The following is a 27,206-nucleotide window of genomic DNA, read 5'->3' as shown; positions in this document are numbered from 1 at the left end:
TTGTCCAGGCTGAGACATATGTACACTGTCTCGGCTGCTATAATGAGCGTATCTTTCCAGCCTCTCTGCCCGAGGAGTTGACATGTAAAACTGTCTTAGCTGCAATGTACTCAGCCTTTCTGGCTAGTACGGCTCTGCATGCTATCCAGACCTTTGTCTCAGGCGAGACATGTAACTGTCTCTAGGCTGCCAATCGGTATCTTCCTAGCTCTCCCCAGACGCGAGACAAATGTAAACTTGTCTCTAGGCTGGCAATGGTATTCTTCCATCCTTTCTCCAGGCTGAGACATGTAACAGGTCTCTGAGGCTTGCAATGGTTATCTTATCCAGCTTTTAGTCCAGGCTAGGAGATGTAACTGTCTTTTAGGCGTGCCCCAATGGGGTTATCTTTCCAGCCTTCTTGTCCAGGCTAGAGACACTGTAACTTGTCTCGCTGCGATGGTCTTGACCTCGCCCCCCGCTAGTGGATATCCTTCAGGCTCTTCCTGCCCATGCTCAGACATGAACTGGTCCACGCCACGGACTCCGCGTATTCGCAGTCCTCTGCACCACAGCAACATCGTATCACTAGTTCTAGGCTTCGCGGTATCTTTTACAGCTACTGAGTGCCGACTCTGCCAGGCTTAGACGACTGTAAACTGTCTCTAGGCTGCAATGGTATCTTCCAGCCTTTGTCCAGGCTGAGACATGTAACTGTTCTCTAGCTGCAATGGTATCTTCCGCCTTTGCCAGGCTGAGACATGTAACTGTCTCTAGGTGCAATGGTATCTTCCAGCCTTTGTCCAGGCTGAGACATGTACTGTCTCTAGGCTGCAATGGTATCTTCCAGCCTTTGTCCAGGCTGAGATGTACTGTCTCTAGGCTGCAATGGTATTCTCCCGCCTCTGCCCAGGCTGAGACATGTACTGTCTCTAGGCTGCAATGGTATCTTCCAGCCTTGCCAGGCTGAGACATGTAACTGTTCTAGGCTGCAATGGTATCTTCCAGCTTTGTCAGGCTGAGACATGTACTGTCTAGCTGCAATGGTATCTTCCAGCCTTTGTCCAGGCTGAGATGTAACTGTCTCTAGGCTGCAATGGTATCTTCCCGCCTCTGCCAGGCTTAGAGATATACTGTCTCTAGGCTGCAATGGTATCTTCCAGCCTTTGTCCAGGCTGAGACATGTAACTGTCTCTAGGCTGCAATGGTATCTTCCAGCCTCTGCCCAGGCTGAGAGATGTAACTCTGTCTCTAGGCTGCAATGGTATCTTCCAGCCTGTCCAGGCTGAGACATGTACTGTCTCTAGGCTGCAATGGTATCTTCCAGCCTTTGTCCAGGCTGAGACATGTACTGTCTCTAGGCTGCAATGGTATTCTCCACCTCGCCAGGCTTAGACATGTAACTGTCTCTAGCTGCAATGGTATCTTCCAGCCTCTGCCCAGGCTGAGACATGTACCTTCTCTAGGCTGCAATGGTATCTTCCACCTTGTCCAGGCTGAGACATGTAACTGTCTCTAGGCTGCAATGGTATCTTCCAGCCTCTGCCAGGCTGAGAAATGTCACTGTCTCTAGCCTGCAATGGTATCTTCCAGCCTTTTCCAGGCTGAGACATGTAACTGTCTCTAGGCTGCAATGGTATCTTCCAGCCTTTGTCCAGGCTGTAGACATGATAACTGTCTCTAGGCTGCAATGGTATCTTCCAGCCTTTGTCCAGGCTGAGACATGTAACTGTCTCTAGGCTGCAATTGGTATCTTCCAGCCTTTGTCCAGGCTTAGAGATGTAACTGTCTCTAGGCTGCAATGGTATCTTCCAGCCTTTGTCCAGGCTGAGACATGTAACTGTCTCTAGGCTGCAATGGTATCTTCCAGCCTTTGCCAGGCTGAGACATGTAACTGTCTCTAGGCTGCAATGGTATCTTCCAGCCTTTGTCCAGGCTTAGACATGTACTGTCTCTAGGCTGCAATGGTATCTTCCCGCCTCTGCCCAGGCTGAGACATGTCACTGTCTCTAGGCTGCAATGGTATCTTCCAGCCTCTGCCCAGGCTGAGACATGTAACTGTCTTTAGGCTGCAATGGTATCTTCCAGCCTTTGTCCAGGCTGAGACATGTCACTGTCTCTAGGCTGCAATGGTATCTTCCAGCCTTTGTCCAGGCTGAGACATGTAACTGTCTCTAGGCTGCAATGGTATCTTCCCGCCTCTGCCCAGGCTTTGAGATATAACTGTCTCTAGGCTGCGATGGTATCTTCCAGCCTTTGTCCAAGCTGAGACATGTAACTGTCTCTTGGCTGCAATGGTATTCTTCAGCCTCTGCCCAGGATTAGACATATAACTGTCTCTAGGCTGCAATGGTATCTTCCAGCCTCTGCCCAGGATTAGACATGTAACTGTCTCTAGGCTGCAATGGTATCTTCCAGCCTTTGTCCAGGCTGAGACATGTAACTGTCTCTAGGCTGCAATGGTATCTTTCCAGCCTCTGCCAGGCTGGACATGTAACTGTCTCTTGGCTGCAATGGTATCTTCCAGCCTCTGTCCAGGCTTAGACATGTAACTGTCTCTAGGCTGCAATGGTATCTTCCAGCCTTTGCCCAGGCTGAGACATGTAACAGTCTCTAGGCTGCAATGGTATCTTCCAGCCTTTGTCCAGACTGAGACATGTAACTGTCTCTAGGCTGCAATGGGTATCTTCCAGCCTTTGTCCAGACTGAGACATGTAACTGTCTCTTGGCTGCGATGGTATCTTCCAGCCTCTGCCCAGGCTGAGACATGTAACTGTCTCTAGCTGCAATGGTATCTTCCAGCCTCTGCCCAGGATGAGCAATGTAACTGTCTCTAGGCTGCAATGGTATCTTCCAGCCTCTGCCCAGGCTAAGACATGTAACTGTCTCTAGGCGCAATGGTATCTTTCCAGCCTCTGCCAGATGAGAGATGTAACTGTCTCTAGGCTGCAATGTTATCTTCCAGCCTCTGCCCAGGATGAGAGATGTAACTGTCTCTAGGCTGCGATGGTATCTTCCAGCCTCTGCCCAGGCTGAGACATGTAACTGTCTCTAGGCTGCAATGGTATCTTCCAGCCTCTGCCCAGGCTGAGACATGTAACTGTCTCTAGGCTGCAATGGTATCTTCCAGCCTTTGTCCAGGCTGAGACATGTAACTATCTCTTGGCTGCAATTGTATCTTCCAGCCTCTGCCCAGGATGAGACATGTAACTGTCTTCAGGCTGCAATGGTATCTTCCAGCCTCTGCCCAGGCTAAGACATGTAACTGGTCTCTAGGCTGCGATGGTATCTTCCAGCCTCTGCCCAGGCTGAGACATGTAACTGTCTCTAGGCTGCAATGGTAATCTTCCAGCCTTTGTCCAGGCTGAGACATGTAACTGTCTCTTTGGCTGCAATGGTATCTTCCAGCCTCTGCCCAGGATTGACATGTAACTGTCTTTAGGCTGCAATGGTATCTTCCAGCCTTTGTCCAGGCTGAGACATGTAACTGTCTCTAGGCTGCAATGGTATCTTCCAGCCTCAGCCCAGGCTGAGAAATGTCACTGTCTCTAGGCTGCAATGGTATCTTCCATCCTTTGTCCAGGCTGAGACATGTAACTGTCTCTAGGCTGCAATGGTATCTTCCAGCCTTTGTCCAGGCTTAGAGATATAACTGTCTCTAGGCTGCAATGGTATCTTCCAGCCTTTGTCCAGGCTGAGACATGTAACTGTCTCTAGGCTGCAATGGTATCTTCCTGCCTTTGTCCAGGCTTAGAGATATAACTGTCTCTAGGCTGCAATGGTATCTTCCAGCCTTTGTCCAGGCTGAGACATGTAACTGTCTCTAGGCTGCAATGGTATCTTCCTGCCTTTGTCCAGGCTGAGACATGTAACTGTCTCTAGGTTGCAATGGTATCTTCCAGCCTTTGTCCAGGCTGAGACATGTCACTGTCTCTAGGCTGCAATGGTATCTTCCAGCCTTTGTCCAGGCTTAGACATGTCACTGTCTCTAGGCTGCAATGGTATCTTCCCGCCTCTAGCACCCAGGCTGAGGACATGTCACCTGTCTCTAGGCTGCAATGGTATCTTCCAGCCTCTGCCAGGCTGAGACATGTACTGTCTTAGGCTGCAATGGTATCTTCCAGCCTTTGTCCAGGCTGAGACATGCACTGTCTCTAGGCTGCAAATGGTATCTTCCAGCCTTTGTCCAGGCTGAGACCTGTAACTGTCTCTAGGCTGCAATGGTATCTTCCCGCCTCTGCCCAGGCTTAGAGATATATCTGTCTCTAGGCTGCAATGGTATCTTCCAGCCTTTGTCCAGGCTGAGAGATGTCACTGTCTCTAGGCTGCAATGGTATCTTCCAGCCTTTGTCCAGGCTGAGACATGTCACTGTCTCTAGGCTGCAATGGTATCTTCCAGCCTTTGTCCAGGCTGAGAGATGTCACTGTCTCTAGGCTGCAATGGTATCTTCCAGCCTTTGTCCAGGCTGAGACATGTCACTGTCTCTAGGCTGCCAATCGGTATCTTCCAGCCTTTGTCCAGGCTGAGACATGTCACTGTCTCTAGCTCAATGGTATCTTCCGCCCTTCCCAGGCTGAGACATGTCCCACTGTCTACGTTATGCTGCAATGTTAGGCTTCATGCCTTCCAGCCTTTGTCCAGGCTGAGACATGTAACTGTCTCTAGGCTGCAATGGTATCTTCCAGCCTTTGTCCAGGCTGAGACATTTACACTGTCTCTAGGCTGCAATGGTATCTTCCAGCCTCTGCCCAGGCTGAGACATGTAACTGTCTCTAGGCTGCAATGGTATCTTCCAGCCTTTGCCCAGGCTGAGACATGTAACTGTCTCTAGGCTGCAATGGTATCTTCCAGCCTTTGTCCAGGAGACATGTAACTGTCTCTAGGCTGCAATGGTATCTTCCAGCCTTTGTCCAGGCTGAGACATGTAACTGTCTCTAGGCTGCAATGGTATCTTCCAGCCTTTCCCAGGCTGAGACATGTAACTGTCTCTAGGCTGCAATGGTATCTTCCAGCCTTTGTCCAGGCTGAGACATGTAACTGTCTCTAGGCTGCAATGGTATCTTCCAGCCTCTGCCCAGGCTGAGACATGTAACTGTCTCTAGGCTGCAATGGTATCTTCCAGCCTCTGCCCAGGCTGAGACATGTAACTGTCTCTAGGCTGCAATGGTATCTTCCAGCCTTGCCCAGGCTGAGACATGTAACTGTCTCTAGGCTGCAATGGTATCTTCCAGCCTTTGTCCAGGCTGAGACATGTAACTGTCTCTAGGCTGCAATGGTATCTTCCAGCCTCTGTAGACATGTAACTGTCTCTAGGCTGCAATGGTATCTTCCAGCCTTTGTCCAGGCTGAGACATGTAACTGTCTCTAGGCTGCAATGGTATCTTCCAGCCTCTGCCCAGGCTGAGACATGTAACTGTCTCTAGGCTGCAATGGTATCTTCCCGCCTCTGCCCAGGCTGAGACATGTAACTGTCTCTAGGCTGCAATGGTATCTTCCAGCCTTTGTCCAGGCTGAGACATGTAACTGTCTCTAGGCTGCAATGGTATCTTCCAGCCTTTCCCAGGCTGAGAGATGTAACTGTCTCTAGGCTGCAATGGTATCTTCCAGCCTTTGTCCAGGCTGAGACATGTAACTGTCTCTAGGCTGCAATGGTATCTTCCAGCCTTTGTCCAGGCTAAGGACATGTAACTGTCTCTAGGCTGCAATGGTATCTTCCAGCCTTGTCCAAGCTGAGACATGTCATTGTCCTCTAGGCTGCAATGGTATCTTCCCGCCTCTGCCCAGGCTGAAGATATGTCACTGTCTCTAGGCTGCAATGGTATCTTCCAGGCCTCTGTCCAGGCTGAGACATGTAACTGTCTCGAGGCTGCAATGGTATCTTCCACCTCTGCCAGGCTGAGACATGTAACTGTCTCTAGGCTGCAATGGTATCTTCCAGCCTTTTCCCAGACTGAGACATGTAACTGTCTCTAGGCTGCAATGGTATCTTCCAGCCTTTGTCCAGGCTGAGACATGTAACTGTCTCTAGGCTGCAATGGTATCTTCCAGCCTTTTCCCAGACTGAGACATGTAACTGTCTCTAGGCAGCAATGGTATCTTCCAGCGTTTGCCCAGGCTGAGACATGTAACTGTCTCTAGGCTGCAATGGTATCTTCCAGCCCTTGTCCAGGCTGAGACATGTAACTGTCTCTAGGCTGCAATGGTATCTTCCAGCCTCTGCCCAGGCTGAGAGATGTAACTGTCTCTAGGCTGCAATGGTATCTTCCAGCCTCAGCCCAGGCTGAGACATGTCACTGTCTCTAGGCTGCAATGGTATCTTCCAGCCTTTGTCCAGGCTGAGACATGTCACTGTCTCTAGGCTGCAATGGTATCTGCCAACCTCAGCCCAGGCTGAGACATGTCACTGTCTCTAGGCTGCAATGGTATCTTCCAGCCTCAGCCCAGGCTGAGACATGTCACTGTCTCTAGGCTGCAATGGTATCTTCCATCCATTGTCCAGGCTGAGACATGTAACTGTCTCTAGGCTGCAATGGTATCTTCCAGCCTTTGTCCAGGCTGAGACATGTCACTGTCTCTAGGCTGCAATGGTATCTTCCCGCCTCTGCCCAGGCTGAGACATGTCACTGTCTCTAGGCTGCAATGGTATCTTCCAGCCTCTGTCCAGGCTGAGACATGTAACTGTCTCTAGGCTGCAATGGTATCTTCCCACCTCTGCCCAGGCTGAGACATGTAACTGTCTCTAGGCTGCAATGGTATCTTCCAGCCTTTTCCCAGACTGAGACATGTAACTGTCTCTAGGCTGCAATGGTATCTTCCAGCCTTTGTCCAGGCTGAGACATGTAACTGTCTCTAGGCTGCAATGGTATCTTCCAGCCTTTTCCCAGACTGAGATATGTAACTGTCTCTAGGCTGCAATGGTATCTTCCAGCCTTTGCCCAGGCTGAGACATGTAACTGTCTCTAGGCTGCAATGGTATCTTCCAGCCTTTGTCCAGACTGAGACATGTAACTGTCTCTAGGCTGCAATGGTATCTTCCAGCCTTTTTCCAGGCTGAGACATGTAACTATCTCTAGGCTGCGATGGTATCTTCCAGCCTCTGCCCAGGCTAAGACATGTAACTGTCTCTAGGCTGCAATGGTATCTTCCAGCCTTTGTCCAGGCTGAGACATGTAACTGTCTCTAGGCTGCAATGGTATCTTCCAGCCTCTGCCCAGGATGAGACATGTAACTGTCTCTAGGCTGCAATGGTATCTTCCAGCCTCTACCCAGGCTAAGACATGTAACTGTCTCTAGGCTGCGATGGTATCTTCCAGCCTCTGCCCAGGCTGTGACATGTAACTGTCTCTAGGCTGCAATGGCATCTTCCAGCCTCTGCGCAGGCTGAGACATGTATCTGTCTCTAGGCTGCAATGGTATCTTCCAGCCTCTGCCCAGGCTGAGACATATAACTGTCTGCAATGGTATCTTGCAGCCTTTGTCCAGGCTTAGAGATATAACTGTCTCTAGGCTGCAATGGTATCTTCCAGCCTTTGCCCAGGCTGAGAGATGTAACTGTCTCTAGGCTGCAATGGTATCTTCCAGCCTCTGCCCAGGCTGAGATATGTAACTGTCTGCAATGGTATCTTCTAGCGTTTGTCCAGGCTTAGAGATGTAACTGTCTCTAGGCTGCAATGGTATCTTCCAGCCTTTGTCCAGGCTGAGACATGTAACTGTCTCTAGGCTGCAATGGTATCTTCCTGCCTTTGCCTAGGCTGAGACATGTAACTGTCTATTGGCTGCAATGGTATCTTCCAGCCTTTGTCCAGGCTGAGACATGTAACTGTCTCTAGGCTGCAATGGTATCTTCCAGCCTCTACCCAGGCTGAGAGATGTAACTGTCTCTAGGCTGGAATGGTATCTTCCAGCCTCTGCCCAGGCTAAGACATGTAACTGTCTGCAATGGTATCTTCCAGCCTTTGTCCAGGCTTAGAGATGTAACTGTCTCTAGGCTGCAATGGTATCTTCCAGCCTTTGTCCAGGCTGAGACATGTAACTGTCTCTATGCTGCAATGGTATCTTCCAGCCTCTGCCCAGGCTAAGAGATGTAACTGTCTCTAGGCTGCAATGGTATCTTCCAGCCTTTGTCCAGGCTGAGACATGTAACTGTCTCTAGGCTGCAATGGTATCTTCCAGTCTCTGCCCAGGCAGAGAGATGTAACTGTCTCTAGGCTGCAATGGTATCTTCCAGCCTTTGTCCAGGCTGAGACACATCTAGCACTAAGTGGATTCACTCAGGTTATACAATGTTTCAACTATATGGACTTATTTAGGTTATACATTGTTTCTACCGGTTAGATCACTGAACATAATATAAAAAGGATGAAAAAGAAAATAAGAAGGTTACTATTTCATATTTATTTCACATAATGTTTAACATTTTTATATGGAAATCACTGATTGTAACATGTATATATGATTACACAAATTGCTGTTCTTATACTTTTTATGTAATTTAACACCACTGTTGCTGAGGTAAAGATACACGTAAGCTGCCAATTAACTTGGGGGGGTGTGGTTATTAAACTTGTATATATTCACTCTGTCTGCACTGATCTGTATGCTTGATAAAGAGGCTGATTGGCCTCGAAACGTTGCATCTTTTTCGCAAATAAAGACTTTCTAACAAGGAAATATTTCCCGTTAGCCCTGAGTGCCATTTTGCTTTTTGTTTTCCTGCTGGTTTTTGTGAGGGTGCCGATCCCTCTGGCAATGTGCACCGGGCAGTTAAATTTGGAGAACTAGGGTGTGCGGTAAGGCCTCTGTTGTAACTATCCTATTGTTCGGCGTGTCCTGTCCAGCACCCCACTGATAGTATCTCCCTATCATGTCTTTTGCGGATATTGCTGCTATAACGGATCGTAAGGCAGAAACTTTTTCATTTACGGAGACAGAGAGGAAGCGGATTTTACATGCAGCACAGGATTTACCAGCTGCTTCTGCACCTACCGATACTGAAGTCTTCCGTAAACTTGAACAGCTAAGGCGGCGTAATGTGGCCTGGGCCCTGCACGCCTCCGCTCTGGCTGAGTATGCGAAGGTACAACGGATACCACGTGGACTTAGAATCATGCTACAGCCGGCACTATTCAAGGATGATCACGAGTTTGTGTCCAAATGGCGCTGTATCCTGAACCGCTGCAGCTTGGACTTAATCGCTTTGACTATGCAGCAGTTACAACATAAGTCAAAAGAACTGAAACAGCAGATACACACCGTGGAGGAAGAATATAAGTCCAAGGCCGGCGCTAATACTGTCATCACGCTGCCTGAATTGGAGCAGCGACTGGAGAAATTGCAGCAGGAAATCCTACAGCTTAAACTACGAAAATTTAAAAGGGATACACATGACTATGAGAAAGATGAAGTGTACACATGGAAGGATACTAGACGGCATCTCCGTGGGCACCGCTCAGTGTCGACTGCACCCACTGATGGATCCCAGCGGCATTCGTCGGAACCGGAGTTTGGGTCACCCGCCTCTTCACAAAGCTCGGCGGTGTCTTTTTTAGGAACAAGAAAACGCCAAGGAAACGCAAGACGCGGAGGGGACGAGGGAGAAAGACTGCCAACAGTAGTAGCGGGCCGCCGGGGAACGCGCCGGTACCGCAGGTAACTGCAATAGTAAATTTATCCTCATACGAACTATCAAAGGAGGAATTGTCGGTGCTTGATAAAGGGTTAAATTTTGTTCCAATATATATGTCTGAACCTTTCTCTTTTTCGGTGGATATGTTTAAATTTATTCGGTCACTTAAATTAAGAGCGCATTTTGATACTAAGGAAAGTTTGGCTAAACCTGATAATTTTATGGCTTCCCTAAAAAATAAGCTGGGTAAAAAAAGTTCATTCGTTCCCCCAGGTACTTTTACTGCAATTGACACGTATGAAGCTGTAGTCATGCTGGAAATGAATAAAATTCCGTTAAATAAGGATAAATACTCACTTAGGAAAGGGACTAATATCTCCCAAGCTGAAAGAAAAGCCATTAATTCTTTACAACATAATACTTCTATTATTATTATGAGGGCAGATAAAGGAGGGGGCACGGTGCTCCTTAATAAAAATGATTATGAGGTAGAAGCGTTACGACAGTTATATGATCAGAGACACTACCGTAAATTGGATTTAGATCCCACTTGGAAGTTTAAAAATGAACTAAATATTTTCCTTAATGCGGCTGTAATGGAAGGGGTTATTACTGACGAATTATATCAATTAATTTTTTTACAGTATCCTAAAATACCTAATATCTATTTTTTACCTAAAATACATAAGAGTTTGGTTAAGCCGCCTGGTAGACCAATTGTTTCCAATGTGGGTTCATTATGGCAACCACCTGCCATCCTGATTGATATGCATCTGCAAGAATTACTACCCTCCTTGGAACCTTCTTTAAAAGATACTACGGATTTTTTGAATAGACTTATTGAGGTCGAGATACCAGAGAAGGATTTTGTACTCTGCTCACTGGATGTAAAAGACCTTTTTACCTCTATCCCTCATGAAGAGGGAATTGAATGTGTACGCCATTATTTGACCACATCCAATTTGCAGACATATAAGATAAATTTTCTCTGTGATTTATTAGAAATGGTATTAACACGGAACTATTTTAGGTTTAATGATGAATATTTTTTACAACTACAAGGCTGCGCCATGGGTGCTAACATGGCACCAGCCTACGCCAATATCTTTATGGATAATTTTGAAAAAACTTATATTTTCTCTAATTCATCGTATCAACCTTATATACATAATTATATGCGCTATATGGATGATACCTTTTTTCTATGGACAGGTACTATGGAGTTTTTAGGTGAGTTTTTAACTTATTTAAATAATGTCCATGATACGATTAAATTCACCTTGGAGATAGGTATCGCAGAGATACATTTTTTGGATGTACTAGTGAAGGTTATTGATTCTAAATTTGTTACCTCAATATACAGAAAGCCTACTGATAAAAATAACTTGTTAAGATCCACTAGCTTTCATCCACAAGGGCTATTTAGGGGGCTCCCTAAAAGCCAACTAATGCGTATTAAACGCATAGCTTCAACCAGTGAGTTGTTTGAGGAGGAATCTCAAAATATGGTTCATAAATTTGTGGAAAAAGGATATGATCAAATGGAATTAATGGAGGTTAAAAAGGAAGTTGGGTTGATACCGAGAAAGGAAGCCTTAAAAACTAAAAATAAAACTTTTGGGAAAGCTAAACGTATCCCCTTTATTACATCATATGATATTAATACTAAAGCACGAAAAAATATCATTCTTAAACATTGGGGTATACTAGCTTCTGATTCTAAATATGGCCATTTGTTTAAATTACCACCTATGTTTTCTTACAGGAGGGGGAAAAATATAGGGGAGTTGATAAAACATCAATCTGATATACGACATATACCAGCACCCACTACAATAAAAGGCACATTCCCATGTAGGAATTGTAGCCATTGCAATGGTATTATCTCTGGACCGGCTGTTACACATCCACAACATGGTACTAAGCATGAAGTGAAAGGTTTTTATACTTGTGACAGCAAGGATGTTATATATTGTATTAAATGTCCATGCGGGTTTGCTTATGTCGGTCAAACATCTAGAACCATTAAGGTTAGATTAAATGAACATAAATCCACTATACGGAATTATAAACCCCAATCCCCCCAAAAAATGCTAAATAAAGTAAAAAATAAGGAGACTGAAAAGAAAAGAGAGACTTTATTGGCAAAACACTTTTATTCTCATGGCCACCAGGTGGCACAAGTCAGGTGGCAAATTCTGGAAAAAATAAATATAAGACAAGGCCAAGAAAAGAAAAAATTACTCTCCCAAAGAGAGTGCTACTGGATTTGGCTCTTACAGTCCCGTCACCCAAAAGGGTTAAACGAAGAATTTAATATGACCTGTTTTTTATAGTTAATTATCTTGAAAGAAGTTTTATATTTAAAATTCTTTTATGTTTTTTACAGATAAGTATTCCTGATGTTCTTCAGGGATAAATACTCTTTTTTCTACATGTTAGGGTAAGATATCTTACTTCTTTGTGATAAAAAATTTTTTATATGTGAAATGTAACGTTTTAATCTTGATTATTGTTACTTTATTTTTCTAGCACTAAGTGGATTCACTCAGGTTATACAATGTTTCAACTATATGGACTTATTTAGGTTATACATTGTTTCTACCGGTTAGATCACTGAACATAATATAAAAAGGATGAAAAAGAAAATAAGAAGGTTACTATTTCATATTTATTTCACATAATGTTTAACATTTTTATATGGAAATCACTGATTGTAACATGTATATATGATTACACAAATTGCTGTTCTTATACTTTTTATGTAATTTAACACCACTGTTGCTGAGGTAAAGATACACGTAAGCTGCCAATTAACTTGGGGGGGTGTGGTTATTAAACTTGTATATATTCACTCTGTCTGCACTGATCTGTATGCTTGATAAAGAGGCTGATTGGCCTCGAAACGTTGCATCTTTTTCGCAAATAAAGACTTTCTAACAAGGAAATATTTCCCGTTAGCCCTGAGTGCCATTTTGCTTTTTGTTTTCCTGCTGGTTTTTGTGAGGGTGCCGATCCCTCTGGCAATGTGCACCGGGCAGTTAAATTTGGAGAACTAGGGTGTGCGGTAAGGCCTCTGTTGTAACTGAATCTACCAGCCTCTGCCCAGGCTGAGAGATGTAACTGTCTCTAGGCTGCAATGGTATCTTCCAGCCTCTGCCCAGGCTGAGAGATGTAACTGTCTCTAGGCTGCAATGGTATCTTCCAGCCTCTACCCAGGCTGAGAGATGTAACTGTCTCTAGGCTGCAATGGTATCTTCCAGCCTTTACCCAGGCTGAGAGATGTAACTGTCTCTAGGCTGCAATGGTATCTTCCAGCCTTTGTCCAGCATGAAACATGGAACTGTCTCTAGGCTGAAATGGTATCTTCCAGCCTTTGTCCGGGCTTAGATATGGAACTGTCTCTAGGCTGCAATGGTATCTTCCAGCCTATGCCCAGGCTGAGACATGTCACTGTCTCTAGGCTGCAATGGTATCTTCCCGCCTCTGCCCAGGCTGAGACATGTCACTGTCTCTAGGCTGCAATGGTATCTTCCAGCCTTTGTCCAGGCTGAAACATGTCACTGTCTCTAGGCTGCAATGGTATCTTCCAGCCTTTGTCCAGGCTGAGACATGTCACTGTCTCTAGGCTGCAATGGTATCTTCCAGCCTTTGTCCAGGCTGAGACATGTCACTGTCTCTAGGCTGCAATGGTATCTTCCAGCCTCAGCCCAGGCTGAGACATGTCACTGTCTCTAGGCTGCAATGGTATCTTCCAGCCTTTGTCCAGGCTGAGACATGTCACTGTCTCTAGGCTGCAATGGTATCTTCCATCCTTTGTCCAGGCTGAGACATGTAACTGTCTCTAGGCTGCAATGGTATCTTCCAGCCTTTGTCTAGGCTGAGACATGTAACTGTCTCTAGGCTGCAATGGTATCTTCCAGCCTTTCTCCAGGCTGAGAGATGTAACTGTCTCTAGGCTGCAATGGTATCTTCCAGCCTTTGTCCACGCTGAGACATGTAACTGTCTCTAGGCTGCAATGGTATCTTCCAGCCTTTGTCCAGGCTGAGACATGTAACTGTCTCTAGGCTGCAATGGTATCTTCCAGCCTTTGTCCAAGCTGAGACATGTCACTGTCTCTAGGCTGCAATGGTATCTTCCCGCCTCTGCCCAGGCTGAGACATGTCACTGTCTCTAGGCTGCAATGGTATCTTCCAGCCTCTGTCCAGGCTGAGACATGTAACTGTCTCTAGGCTGCAATGGTATCTTCCAGCCTTTTCCCAGACTGAGACATGTAACTGTCTCTAGGCTGCAATGGTATCTTCCAGCCTTTGTCCAGGCTGAGACATGTAACTGTCTCTAGGCTGCAATGGTATCTTCCAGCCTTTTCCCAGACTGAGACATGTAACTGTCTCTAGGCAGCAATGGTATCTTCCAGCGTTTGCCCAGGCTGAGACATGTAACTGTCTCTAGGCTGCAATGGTATCTTCCAGCCCTTGTCCAGGCTGAGACATGTAACTGTCTCTAGGCTGCAATGGTATCTTCCAGCCTCTGCCCAGGCTGAGAGATGTAACTGTCTCTAGGCTGCAATGGTATCTTCCAGCCTCAGCCCAGGCTGAGACATGTCACTGTCTCTAGGCTGCAATGGTATCTTCCAGCCTTTGTCCAGGCTGAGACATGTAACTGTCTCTAGGCTGCAATGGTATCTGCCAACCTCAGCCCAGGCTGAGAAATGTCACTGTCTCTAGGCTGCAATGGTATCTTCCAGCCTCAGCCCAGGCTGAGACATGTCACTGTCTCTAGGCTGCAATGGTATCTTCCATCCATTGTCCAGGCTGAGACATGTAACTGTCTCTAGGCTGCAATGGTATCTTCCAGCCTTTGTCCAGGCTGAGACATGTCACTGTCTCTAGGCTGCAATGGTATCTTCCCGCCTCTGCCCAGGCTGAGACATGTCACTGTCTCTAGGCTGCAATGGTATCTTCCAGCCTTTGTCCAGGCTGAGACATGTCACTGTCTCTAGGCTGCAATGATATCTTTCAGCCTTTGTCCAGGCTGAGACATGTCACTGTCTCTAGGCTGCAATGGTATCTTCCAGCCTCAGCCCAGGCTGAGACATGTCACTGTCTCTAGGCTGCAATGGTATCTTCCAGCCTTTGTCCAGGCTGAGACATGTCACTGTCTCTAGGCTGCAATGGTATCTTCCATCCTTTGTCCAGGCTGAGACATGTAACTGTCTCTAGGCTGCAATGGTATCTTCCAGCCTTTGTCCACGCTGAGACATGTAAAAATCTTTAGGCTGCAATGGTATCTACCAGCCTCTGCCCAGGCTGAGAGATGTAACTGTCTCTAGGCTGCAATGGTATCTTCCAGCCTCTGCCCAGACTGAGAGATGTAACTGTCTCTACAACTATTTTTTGTAACTAATTTTTAATTGTAACTTTATTAGTTACTTTTTAATGTAACAATATTGTTCTTTGTTTTGTGTTTTAGTATCCTTTGGGTTTCTCTTCTTGACATAATATTTCACTCAGTTAAGAATCTGGATTGAAAAATGGACTTTTTATACACTTTTAATATTATGTACTTTCTATATATTTAATATGACATATTGCACTTTGTTGTATGTAATACTTATTGAGTCTGCTACTGCTGAATATCTTCCAGCCTATGCCCAGGCTGAGACATATAACTGTCTCTAGGCTGCAATGGTATCTTCCAGCCTCTGCCCAGGCTGAGAGATGTAACTGTCTCTAGGCTGCAATGGTATCTTCCAGCCTCTGCCCAGGCTGAGAGATGTAACTGTCTCTAGGCTGCAATGGTATCTTCCAGCCTATGCCCAGGATGAGGGATGTAACTGTCTCTAGGCTGCAATGGTATCTTCCAGCTTTTGTCCAGGCTGAGACATGTAACTGTCTCTAGGCTGCAATGGTATCTTCCAGCTTTTGTCCAGGCTGAGAGATATAACTGTCTCTAGGCTGCAATGGTATCTTCCAGCCTTTGTCCAGGCTGAGAGATGTAACTGTCTCTAGGCTGCAATGGTATCTTCCAGCTTTTGTCCAGGCTGAGAGATGTAACTGTCTCTAGGCTGCAGTGGTATCTTCCAGCTTTTGTCCAGGCTGAGACATGTAACTGTCTCTAGGCTGCAATGGTATCTTCCAGCCTTTGTCCAGGCTGAGACATGTAACTGTCTCTAGGCTGCAATGGTATCTACCAGCCTCTGCCCAGGCTGAGAGATGTAACTGTCTCTGGGCTGCAATGGTATCTTCCAGCCTCTGCCCAGGCTGAGAGATGTAACTGTCTCTAGGCTGCAATGGTATCTTCCAGCCTATGCCCAGGATGAGACATATAACTGTCTCTAGGCTGCAATGGTATCTTCCAGCCTCTGCCCAGGCTGAGAGATGTAACTGTCTCTAGACTGCAATGGTATCTTCCAGCCTATGCCCAGGATGAGGGATGTAACTGTTCTAGGCTGCAATGGTATCTTCCAGCCTATGCCCAGGATGAGGGATGTAACTGTCTCTAGGCTGCAATGGTAGCTTCCAGCCTTTGTCCAGGCTAAGACATGGAACTGTCTCTAGGCTGCAATGGTATCTTCCAGCCTCTACCCAGGCTGAGACATGTGACTGTCTCTAGACTGCAATGGTATCTTCCAGCCTCTGCCCACGCTGAGATATGTAACTGTCTGCAATGGTATCTTCCAGCCTTTGTCCAGGCTTAGAGATGTAACTGTCTATAGGCTGCAATGGTATCTTCAAGCCTTTGTCCAGGCTGAGACATGTAACTGTCTCTAGGCTGCAATGGTATCTTCCAGCCTTTGCCCAGGCTTAGACATGTAACTGTCTCTTGGCTGCAATGGTATCTTCCCGCCTCTGCCCAGGCTGAGAGATGTAACTGTCTCTAGGCTGCAATGGTATCTTCCAGCCTTTGTCCAGGCTGAGACATGTAACTGTCTCTAGGCTGCAATTGTATCTTCCAGCCTCTGCCCAGGCTGAGAGATGTAACTGTCTCTAGGCTGCAATGGAATCTTCCAGCCTCAGCCCAGGCTTAGACATGTCACTGTCTCTAGGCTGCAATGGTATCTTCCAGCCTTTGTCCAGGCTGAGACATGTCACTGTCTCTAGGCTGCAATGGTATCTGCCAACCTCAGCCCAGGCTGAGACATGTCACTGTCTCTAGGCTGCAATGGTATCTTCAAGCCTTTGTCCAGGCTGAGACATGTAACTGTCTCTAGGCTGCAATGGTATCTTCCAGCCTTTGCCCAGGCTAAGACATGTAACTGTCTCTTGGCTGCAATGGTATCTTCCCGCCTCTGCCCAGGCTGAGAGATGTAACTGTCTCTAGGCTGCAATGGTATCTTCCAGCCTTTGTCCAGGCTGAGACATGTAACTGTCTCTAGGCTGCAATGGTATCTTCCAGCCTCTGCCCAGGCTGAGAGATGTAACTGTCTCTAGGCTGCAATGGTATCTTCCAGCCTATGCCCAGGATGAGGGATGTAACAGTCTCTAGGCTGCAATGGTATCTTCCAGCCTTTGTCCAGGCTGAGACATGTAACTGTCTCTAGGCTGCAATGGTATCTTCCAGCTTTTGTCCAGGCTGAGAGATATAACTGTCTATAGGCTGCAATGGTATCTTCCAGCCTTTGTCCAGGCTGAGACATGTAACTGTCTCTAGGCTGCAATGATATCTTCCAGCTTTTGTCCAGGATGAGACATGTAACTGTCTCTAGGCTGCAATGGTATCTTCCAGCTTTTTTCCAGGTTGAGACATGTAACTGTCTCTAGGCTGCAGTGGTATCTTCCAGCTTTTTTCCAGGCTGAGACATGTAACTGTCTCTAGGCTGCAATGGTATCTTCCAGCCTTTGTCCAGGCTGAGACATATAACTGTCTCTAGGCTGCAATGGTATCTATTAGCCTCTGCCCAGGCTGAGAGATGTAACTGTCTCTGGGCTGCAATGGTATCTTCCAGCCTCTGCCCAGGCTGAGAGATGTAACTGTCTCTAGGCTGCAATGGTATCTTCCAGCCTATGCCCAGGATGAGACATGTAACTGTCTCTAGGCTGCAATGGTATCTTCCAGCCTCTGCCCAGGCTGAGAGATGTAACTGTCTCTAGGCTGCAATGGTATCTTCCAGCCTATGCCCAGGATGAGGGATGTAACTGTCTCTAGGCTGCAATGGTATATTCCAGCCTATGCCCAGGATGAGGGATGTAACTGTCTCTAGGCTGCAATGGTATCTTCCAGCCTTTGTCCAGGCTAAGACATGGAACTGTCTCTAGGCTGCAATGGTATCTTCCAGCCTCTACCCAGGCTGAGACATGTGACTGTCTCTAGACTGCAATAGTATCTTCCAGCCTCTGCCCAGGCTGAGACATGTAACTATCTGCAATGGTATCTTCCAGCCTTTGTCCAGGCTTAGAGATGTAACTGTCTATAGGCTGCAATGGTATCTTCAAGCCTTTGTCCAGGCTGAGACATGTAACTGTCTCTAGGCTGCAATGGTATCTTCCAGCCTTTGTCCAGGCTTAGAGATGTAACTGTCTATAGGCTGCAATGGTATCTTCCAGCCTTTGTCCAGGCTGAGACATGTAACTGTCTCTAGGCTGCAATGGTATCTTCCAGCCTTTGCCCAGGCTGAGACATGTAACTGTCTCTAGGCTGCAATGGTATCTTCCAGCCTTTGCCCAGGCTGAGAGATGTAACTGTCTCTAGGCTGCAATGGTATCTTCCAGCCTTTGCCTAGGCTGAGACATGTAACTGTCTCTAGGCTGCAATGGTATCTTCCAGCCTATGCCCAGGCTGAGGGATGTAACTGTCTCTAGGCTGCAATGGTATCTTCCAGCCTCTACCCAGGCTGAGAGATGTAACTGTCTCTAGGCTGGAATGGTATCTTCCAGCCTTTGTCCAGGCTGAGACATGTAACTGTCTGCAATGGTATCTTCCAGCCTTTGTCCAGGCTTAGAGATATAACTGTCTCTAGGCTGCAATGGTATCTTCCAGCCTTTGCCCAGGCTGAGACATGTCACTGTCTCTAGGCTGCAATGGTATCTTCCAGCTTCTTCCCAGGCTGCATGTAACTGTCTCTGTTCTGGCTGCATGGTATCTTCCAGCCTCTGCCCAGGCTGAGACATGTAACTGTCTCTAGGCTGCATGGTTCTTGCTCTCAGGCTGACATGTAACTTCCTAGCTGCTGTATCTCCAGCCCTGCCAGGCTGAGACATGTAACTGTCTCTAGGCTGCAATGGTATCTTCCAGCCTTTTCCAGGCTGAGACATGTAACTGTCTCTAGGCTGCAATGGTATCTTCCAGCCTTGCCCAGATGAGACATGTAACTGTCTCTAGGCTGCAATGGTATCTTCCAGCCTTGTCCAGTGAGACATGTAACTGTCTCTAGGCTGCAATGGTATCTTCCAGCCTTGCCCAGGCTGAGACATGTAACTGTCTCTTGGCTGCATGTATCTTCCAGCCTTTGCAGGCTTAGACATGAACTGTCTCTAGGCTGCAATGGTATTTTCCAGCCTTTGTCCAGGCTGAGACATGTAACTGTCTGCAATGGTATCTACAGCCTTTGTCCAGCTTAGACATGTAACTGTCTTAGCTGCAATGGTATTTCAGCCTCTGCCAGGCTAGAGATGTAACTGTCTGTAGGCTGCAATGGTATCTTCCAGCCTTTGTCCAGGCTGAGACATGTAACTGTCTCTCGGCTGCAATGGTATCTTGCAGCCTCTGCCCAGGCTAAGAGATGTAACTGCCTCTAGGCTGCAATGTTATCTTCCAGCCTCTGCCCAGGCTGAAAGATGTAACTGTCTCTAGGCTGCAATGGTATCTTCCAGCTTTTGTCCAGGCTGTGAGATGTAACTGTCTCTAGGCTGCAATGGTATCTTCCCACCTCTGCCAAGGCTGAGACATGTAACTGTTTCTAGGCTGCAATGGTATCTTCCAGCCTTTGTCCAGGCTGAGAGATGTAACTGTCTCTGTGCTGCAATGGTATCTTCCAGCCTGTGCCCAGACTGAGAGATGTAACTGTCTCTAGGCTGCAATGGTATCTTCCTGCCTCTGCTCAGGCTGAGAGATGTAACTGTCTCTAAGCTGCAATGGTATCTTCCAGCCTCTGCCCAGGCTGAGAGATGTACCTGGCTCTTTCCTGCAATGGTATCTCCCAGCTTGTGCCCAGGTTTAGATATGTACCTGGCTCTGTGCTGGGGGAGGACCAACAATGTTTTAGGGGGCCCTGGGTTTGCACCAAAATGTAATCTCTGGCTACCAATGTTTTAGGGGGGCCCTGATTACCAATGTTTTAGAAAATTTTGTTGTGAGGGGCCCAGTGATTTCTGATGGAGGCCCTTTATGTATACAGTGTATAGCTACAAAAATAAAGGTATATAAAGTCAAAAGTGCAAGTGGTTGCTAGGAGTTTGCCCCAGCAACCACTATAAAAGTGTTACTAATATAATAGTGAAACAAAGACATGAACAATTTAAATTGAATATATACCCAGAGCAAAAGCTTGCCAACATTAGAGATCATACCTTCTTACAACTGTCAGTTTCAGCCCACACCTAATTGAATAAGTTCAATGGAGCTATTGTAATTGGATGTGTGTTACAGTACTACCCTGAAGGGTTTAAATCTTGGGGAATTCCCTACCAGTCATTTGAACTGAAGAAGCCACTCAGATGAGTGGTGCAGCATTTCAAGAAAACTCAAAAAAGCCCTGTTGCTTTAGACTTAATTCGGTATATATGACCTGGATGAATGAGAATATTTATAAACATTATTTATCTGTTATTAATTTTAATGATTTCTTCAACTGTTATTATTAGTATAACGAATCGATAGTGCCTTTTCCAACTGCAATCTTAGTATAACCAATAGATGGCGCTTGGTATTAAGGCCTTTTTATATCGTTTTTTTAAGATCAAATTCATATCTGTCTATATTATTATCTCCATTATTATGTTAAAACAGTGATTCAAAGGAAAATTAATCTTTGCTATCACAGGTGACTTATAAAAGGTTTTGGAAAGAAAGGGCTATTCACAGGGGTAGTAGCAATTCGTTTCAGTTTTTGTCATTTGTTGTACTGGGCTCCGTGATTTCTGATGGTAGCCCTGTCAAGTGAGCCTCACACTTTAATTCAGCTTTCCCCGATAGCAAGCAAATAAAGATTTAGCTTTCTGTACTTTATTAAACTATTATGTTGCTTTCCAATTAGCTAATTTAATGTAATCCTTGTCTAATTGTGAGGATGAAAAATTATGTTTATAAATTTAATTACTGTAAAATATTTAATCTGTTTAATTACAGTTGTTCATCTAAGCATCTACAAATCATAACTTTGAATATAGCAGCAACATAATTATGTGGATTTTTATTTTCAAGAACATGGCACTATACATTGAATAGTCCAGGAAATAAGTGCTTGCGCAAACTCTGCTATGAATGTAGGACTCGTTTGCTGATTTTAGCTCTAAACTGTTACAGTCAAAATGTCATTGTGCAGAATAAAGCAACATTTCTATTCAGATGCTATATAGAAAGTATGACAATCACTTAGTACCTAAAAAACACCTTCAAATGAAATCATCTATCATAATTTAGTGTTAATTACATTTATACAATTCATACTTAGAGATTTGCTCACTTTGGCAAGCATGCTCCCCAGAACAATGTACAATTACTTATGCTTCTTTTATATTGCATTCCATATATGAATGTGATAGGGACCTTGGATTTCAACTGTTCTGGGGCAGAGACTGATATGAATGATGCATAATCCTGTAAAGCACAGCAGAATGTTTGGTGCTATATATATAAATAACAAGAAATATATATATATATAAATAACAAGAAATAAATATTCTGCACTGTCACTTAAAATGCATGGAAACTTAAAATGTAAATGGTAAAGAACCATACATTAATCCTTGTTACTTTAATAATTATTAAAATGATAGAATATCAGATATAAATCAAGACAACAATAAAAATGTACTCTATTAAAAACAGGTTTTCTGAAATTTTTGGATTTTTGTTACTCACCGTTGAATCTTTTTCTCTGATTTACTAAAAAAGACATGGGAACCATGGGGTTAATCCCCTCTCTCTTTAGGAGGCATGGCACTAGAAGGATATACCTTCCCTATAATCCAGGCCCCAATGTCCTGCCTTCCCCAGTTGGTATAAAAGCCCTTGAAGAAGACTTAGAAAATAGACATGGAAACACAAAATTATGCCAATGTCAACCAAGGCAAGTTCCACCTGGGGGAAGGCTTGTGTCCCCATATGGAAATCAGAAAAAAGGATTTAACAGTTTCCCTTTTCTCCTAGTGCAACACAGGCACCATGGGGATGTCTTAAAGCCACCCCATTACACCCAAATCCAGCTGACACCATGATTAGAGGATCCCTGCCCTGCGCCTTCCATGCTTCCACACCCTTTCTTCTTAATATGTCGGATTCAGTAGCAGTGCCAGTCCAGGTGAAGGATCGGCCCTTGAGCTAGAAGGTTTCCTGATATGGAATCCTCCAAGGTTGTGCCAATGACATTTGCAGCAGCTCCTAAGACCAATCTCATCACCCTGGCTCATTTGTACCTGATCTTTTTGATCAATCTCAGAATCAACACCAGCGGTGGAAAAACATATAACAGGCCCCCTTGCTACCTGTCCTTGATATCTATGGCCACTAAATATTCCCATGGACACTGATCAGAGACTTTCTATTTTGAAACTGGTCAGCCTCACAAGGTGGTTGCGTGCTTTGAGGTCAAAACTGGACAAAACAATCCATCCTTTTTGGAAACAATGAAAAGGTTGAAATAGAAACCCATGAAACATTTTGGGACAGGGACAATCACCTGGTAAACACAAAGTTTTTCTTCCACCTGTTAAAAGGCTTCTGCCTTGAAGGACTCTTTGGGAACCCTGGACATGACAAAACACGGATAGGGGCAGGTTATAAAATCTTCCCTGTAAACAAGATGAAGGACCCATGCATTGTGACAAATGCTCTCCTAATGGTTGTAGACTGCCCAAGGGGAAGAGCATCCTGGGGAGAAAGAGCACCTTAAATTGAAAGTAGGTTTGTCTCCAACATGCATCTGTGTCCCATCTGAGGCCCATCCTGCTTTTGACTTCTGATCTGGATTGATTGTTCCCTGAAAAAAGAAGAAGTGTAAGTTTTGGAGGATTTACCTGTGCTTTTCCCTCCAGTGGAATATTTGATGGATGTTCTCCAACTCCAGACCAAAAAGAACAGAACCAGAGAATTGCAACTAAATGAGAGATTTCTCTGATGCAAAATCTGCCAACCAAATGTGCCACCATAGTGTGTGACTGGTAGCTACTGACAAGGCTGAGGATCTTGCTGCCAGCCTTGCAGCATCCAGTGCTGCTTTCTCCATGTAAAAGTTTGCTTGATTAATTGGCAAAGATTATCTTTTGATGTGCCACGTCCTACAGCTAATAGCAACTGGTCAGCCCAAACTTCCATGGTCTTACTCACCCAAAGTGAGACAAATGTGGATCACAAAATAGCACCCGAAACAGCAAAAACTGATTTGAGCAAAGCTTCCATTCTCTTATTACATTGATCCTTAAAGGAAGAGATAGGAATTGTGGTATGCTTCAGCAACACTAAAGGATCTATTGTTGGTGCAGAAGACCACCTTGCCGCATCCTCTTTGGAAAAGGGGTACATACACAGGAAATGCTTTGAGAGCTAAACCTTCCTATCCAGTTCCATTACAATTGGACAATTTAGGACAGATGTTTGTAGTGAGGAGAAACCATATCCTCCTCCTTGTGATGTTTGAACAAAAGTATGCCTTCCTTGCATGGCTCCTGATCCCCCTTAAGGTTTAGGGTTTGGATTACTGCTGCAATAAAGGAATATACCCCATCCGATGAATCCTAAGAGTAAGATGGGCCTTCTGAGAGTGACCCTTCATTGGCAGACGAGTCTGCTACTCCTTCTTTAATCTCATCTAGAATGCTAGTAAGGGATGCCTTAATCTCATGCAGCTGGGAGGAAGTGTCAGGTCCTGTGATAGAGAAGGGTCTGGTGCTTTTGTATGAGGGTTCCCTCACTGGGTCCCCTGCTGATAAACTATCTACATTCTTCTCTAAAGAATCAGACAACTTTGAGATGCTTTAAGATGCAAGTTTCTGGTTCCCTTCACTGGGAGTACCATAGTACTGTCCAGTTTGCTGATGTGAAGAGTAAGTCTCCTTAAGCAAAGGTAGTCTGGACCTGGTCAGGTGTGTCATTCCCCAGTGAGCCTAAGGGCTGTTTGGGGCACAATACAGACATGTTGAGGAGGGAGCTTAACGTGACAGCCAGTGCAAGAAAAAGGACATGTAAACCCCCCACAAAATAATGTAATCACCTGCCACAATACCTGCCACTCCTGTTGTTAAAAGGTTAATAGGCATCCCCTTAAAGGGGTTGTTCACCTTTACATTTAAGGAAAACACTGGGTTTGGAACTAAAATTTGTTAAAGAGCCCCTTGTAATACAGAAACCCCTAATATACCTATCACTGTAATCTGTTCCTTCAAAAAGTATGAATAAACACCACATACTGATATCCAGCTGTAAAACAGTGCTTCTCTTTCTGCATCATTTGAAATTCAGGCAGGGGAGGAGGGACTAAAACACGGATTGTAACAACTTCTCCACAGCTTGCAGACAGCATGCAGGAACTACATAACCCACAATGTATTACACTGTGATGTCACTTTCCTAATTGACATCACGTGTTCACGGAATTGTGGGATTTGGAGGATGCAGACTGAGGGCAGGCTGAGGACAATCGACTACTGTTACATTTTTTTTTAAATCTCAAAGTAGTCAGCCGGATGAGTAGGAGAACAAGGTGCTGGGCTTAGGTAACTGTTTTAAACTAGTGAGGGGCGAAATAATTTGCCAGGCATGGATTCACAGCGAATTTCCACGTTACGCCATTGGCGGATTGTTTTGTGAAACAGGCAAGAAAATTACGATGCGCATCCATAAAAATTGTCGCATGCACCCCATTTTTTTTTATGCGCACCTTTTGATGCTTTTGAAAGATTCACACATTTTTCTGCAAAGTGAAACGGGACAGATTCGTTCATCATTATTCCAAACCATATTATTACATTAAAAATCATGAAAATGCAGCATATTTTTTAATTGATGTATATTTCAAGATTGCTTGAAGTTACGTTTATTTTTCAAAAAGCATAAGGTTTGTTTGGGTGGAGTTTAAATCTTATTGATGGTTTTATATTTATTAATTCTCTCTCTATTCAGGCCTCTCCTAATCATCTTTCATACAAACCATTGTCTAGTTGCTAGGGTAAATTGTACCCTAACAACCAGATAGCTGATGAATTTGCATACTGGGAGCTGCTTAAAAGAAAGCAAACTAATTAAAAAGTGAAAACATAGAAACCAGTTGCAGATTGTCGCATTGTCACTGTTAGAAACACACTATAATATTAAAGGTGAATTACACTTAAAACATTTAATTTCACCTTTAAAATAAAATGTCTTGGTTGGGATCACTTGCTTTTTACAACAGATGATATGCACCAAGCACTGACTATATAAAGCTAAAAAGATGTAGAAGTGAAAGGCAAATAATTAAAAAACTATATATAAAAAACAATGAAGACCAATTGCAAAGTTGGTTGGAACGGGAATTTCTGTAACATACTAAAGGTTAAGTTAAAGGTGAACCATCCCTTTAATCACTTAGGATTCCTTCTCCTCCTCTACCTCACTCAGCCCCCTCCCTTAGGACTTTGCTTTGGCTCTTGGCTAACTGAGAAATTGGCCTGAGATTGAGCAGGAGGAAGTGACGGAAGTACCTGGAAGCCACCATACAAGAGCACGCTGGAGCTGAGGCACCACTAGCTCCCCAGTACAAGTAGCAAGTTCCAACGGTTAGAATCCCCTCTCCCATCCACTCGCAGCATGTACCTGGTACGTCCTTGTTAGTAGCTTCTCGCCTGGTGAAAAAATCACAGTAGTGGTTCACAGCCCATGGGGCAGCCCTGTCTCTCCTCAGGAGAGGACACTAAAAAAATGAGGAAGGCAGGACACAAGGGAGGGCAGTTTTATTCTTTTAGTGCCCTGCCTCCAAAATAGAGAGGGGATTAACCCCATGGTACCAGTGTCCATAGTTAAAGAAAGCCGAATGATAATTTTCAATGACCCACTACTCATCTTAAAACTGAAGGGGGTGTTCACCCTGACATAAATGCAGTTATCTGATCAGATTAGGTCATTTTAAGAAAATATGTCATGTATGTCTTTAAAAAAACATCTCTATGGTTCTTGAGAAATTACCAGGGAAGTGAGTGTTTCTTTCTAGGGCAGGAGTATGTGGAGGCACCAGGGGAGGGGGGGTCGCCGACCCTATTTACACAGGACTGTGTCAGTGCATTGAAGTTTACGTAATGCTTAGTACAGGCAGTAGGAGTTGCAAAATCTATGGCGCATGTCCACATCTTATTTCCTGTCTTTCTGTTTTGCATGCGTTTCCTCTGATTGGTTGATTAGCTTGTCAGGAAGTTGCATGCTCTTTCCCATTATACCAGAACTACCAGCTTTAATACGGATCAGAACTTGTTTCAGCCTTGGTAAGTAAAAGTAAACTTTAACATTGATATTGCAAACTCTCTTTTTATTCAATTACAGGAGCGCGATGTATGGTTCAGCTGCTGGCTTTACTTCAGTGTGAACGTATTCACAAGGTATGTAAATATGTGCTGCTGCAGGGAGGGAGGCAGTGCCTGAGTGAGTGAGGGGGGAGTAAGTCTACTGCATTTGTCTCAGTGAGCAGCTTTTGTGAAAGAAAGGGAAAGATCTCGGCAGGGTAATGTCTCCTGCCACAAATGCTGGGAGAGGGAGGGGCGAAGTACGTTCATACGATTTACTGTATATACAGCTGTTAGCAAGCACTAGGCATGGTAATGTCTTCTGTTATACTCCATGGGGGATGAGCTTCTCAGACAAGCAGGAAAAATTGGATCACAATGTCACTGTCTACATCATACCAAAATTTAAAGATCAACTACACTTTTAATGTCAGATTTCTTCTTAAAAATGTTACAAGCAACCATATAGTTACATAGTTACATAGGGTTGAAAAAAGACCAGTGTCCATCAAGTTCAACCCATCCAAGTAAACCCAGCACACCTAACCCACACCTTCCAATCTATACACTCACATACATAAACTATATATACAACCACTAATACTAACTGTAGATATTAGTATCACAATAGCCTTGGATATTCTGATTGTTCAAGAACTCATCCAGGCCCCTCTTAAAGGCATTAACAGAATCTGCCATTACCACATCTCTAGGAAGGGCATTCCACAACCTCACTGCCCTCACCGTGAAAAACCACCTACGCTGCTTCAAATGGAAGCTCCTTTCCTCTAATCTAAGGGGTGGCCTCTGGTGCGTTGATTGTTTTTATGGGAAAAAAGAACATCCCCCATCTGCCTATAATCCCCTCTAATGTACTTGTACAGAGTAATCATGTCCCCTCACAAGCACCTCTTTTCCAGAGAACCCCAACCTTGACAGTCTAACCTCATAGTTTAAATCTTCCATCCCCTT

At 45.0% G+C, this 27,206-nt stretch overlaps 1 protein-coding gene across 6 annotated transcripts in view; it reads left to right on the top strand.

The window, feature by feature from the left end:
• LOC100145473 (uncharacterized) overlaps positions 1-27,206 on the top strand; it is a 132,179-nt gene that overhangs the window by 23,024 nt on the left and 81,949 nt on the right. For 2 of the 6 annotated variants that reach the window (XM_031895650.1, NM_001126925.1), the window contains 1 exon segment: positions 26,275-26,330. In XM_031895650.1, coding sequence (XP_031751510.1) covers positions 26,286-26,330 — 45 coding nt within the window. In that variant the 5' untranslated portion in view covers positions 26,275-26,285. 6 annotated transcript variants of the gene reach the window in all.

Source organism: Xenopus tropicalis, chromosome 1 (genome assembly GCF_000004195.4).
Source record: "Xenopus tropicalis strain Nigerian chromosome 1, UCB_Xtro_10.0, whole genome shotgun sequence".
NCBI lineage: Eukaryota > Metazoa > Chordata > Amphibia > Anura > Pipidae > Xenopus > Xenopus tropicalis.
Note: the sequence above shows the minus strand (reverse complement) of the source record. Positions and strands in the feature narration are given on the sequence as shown.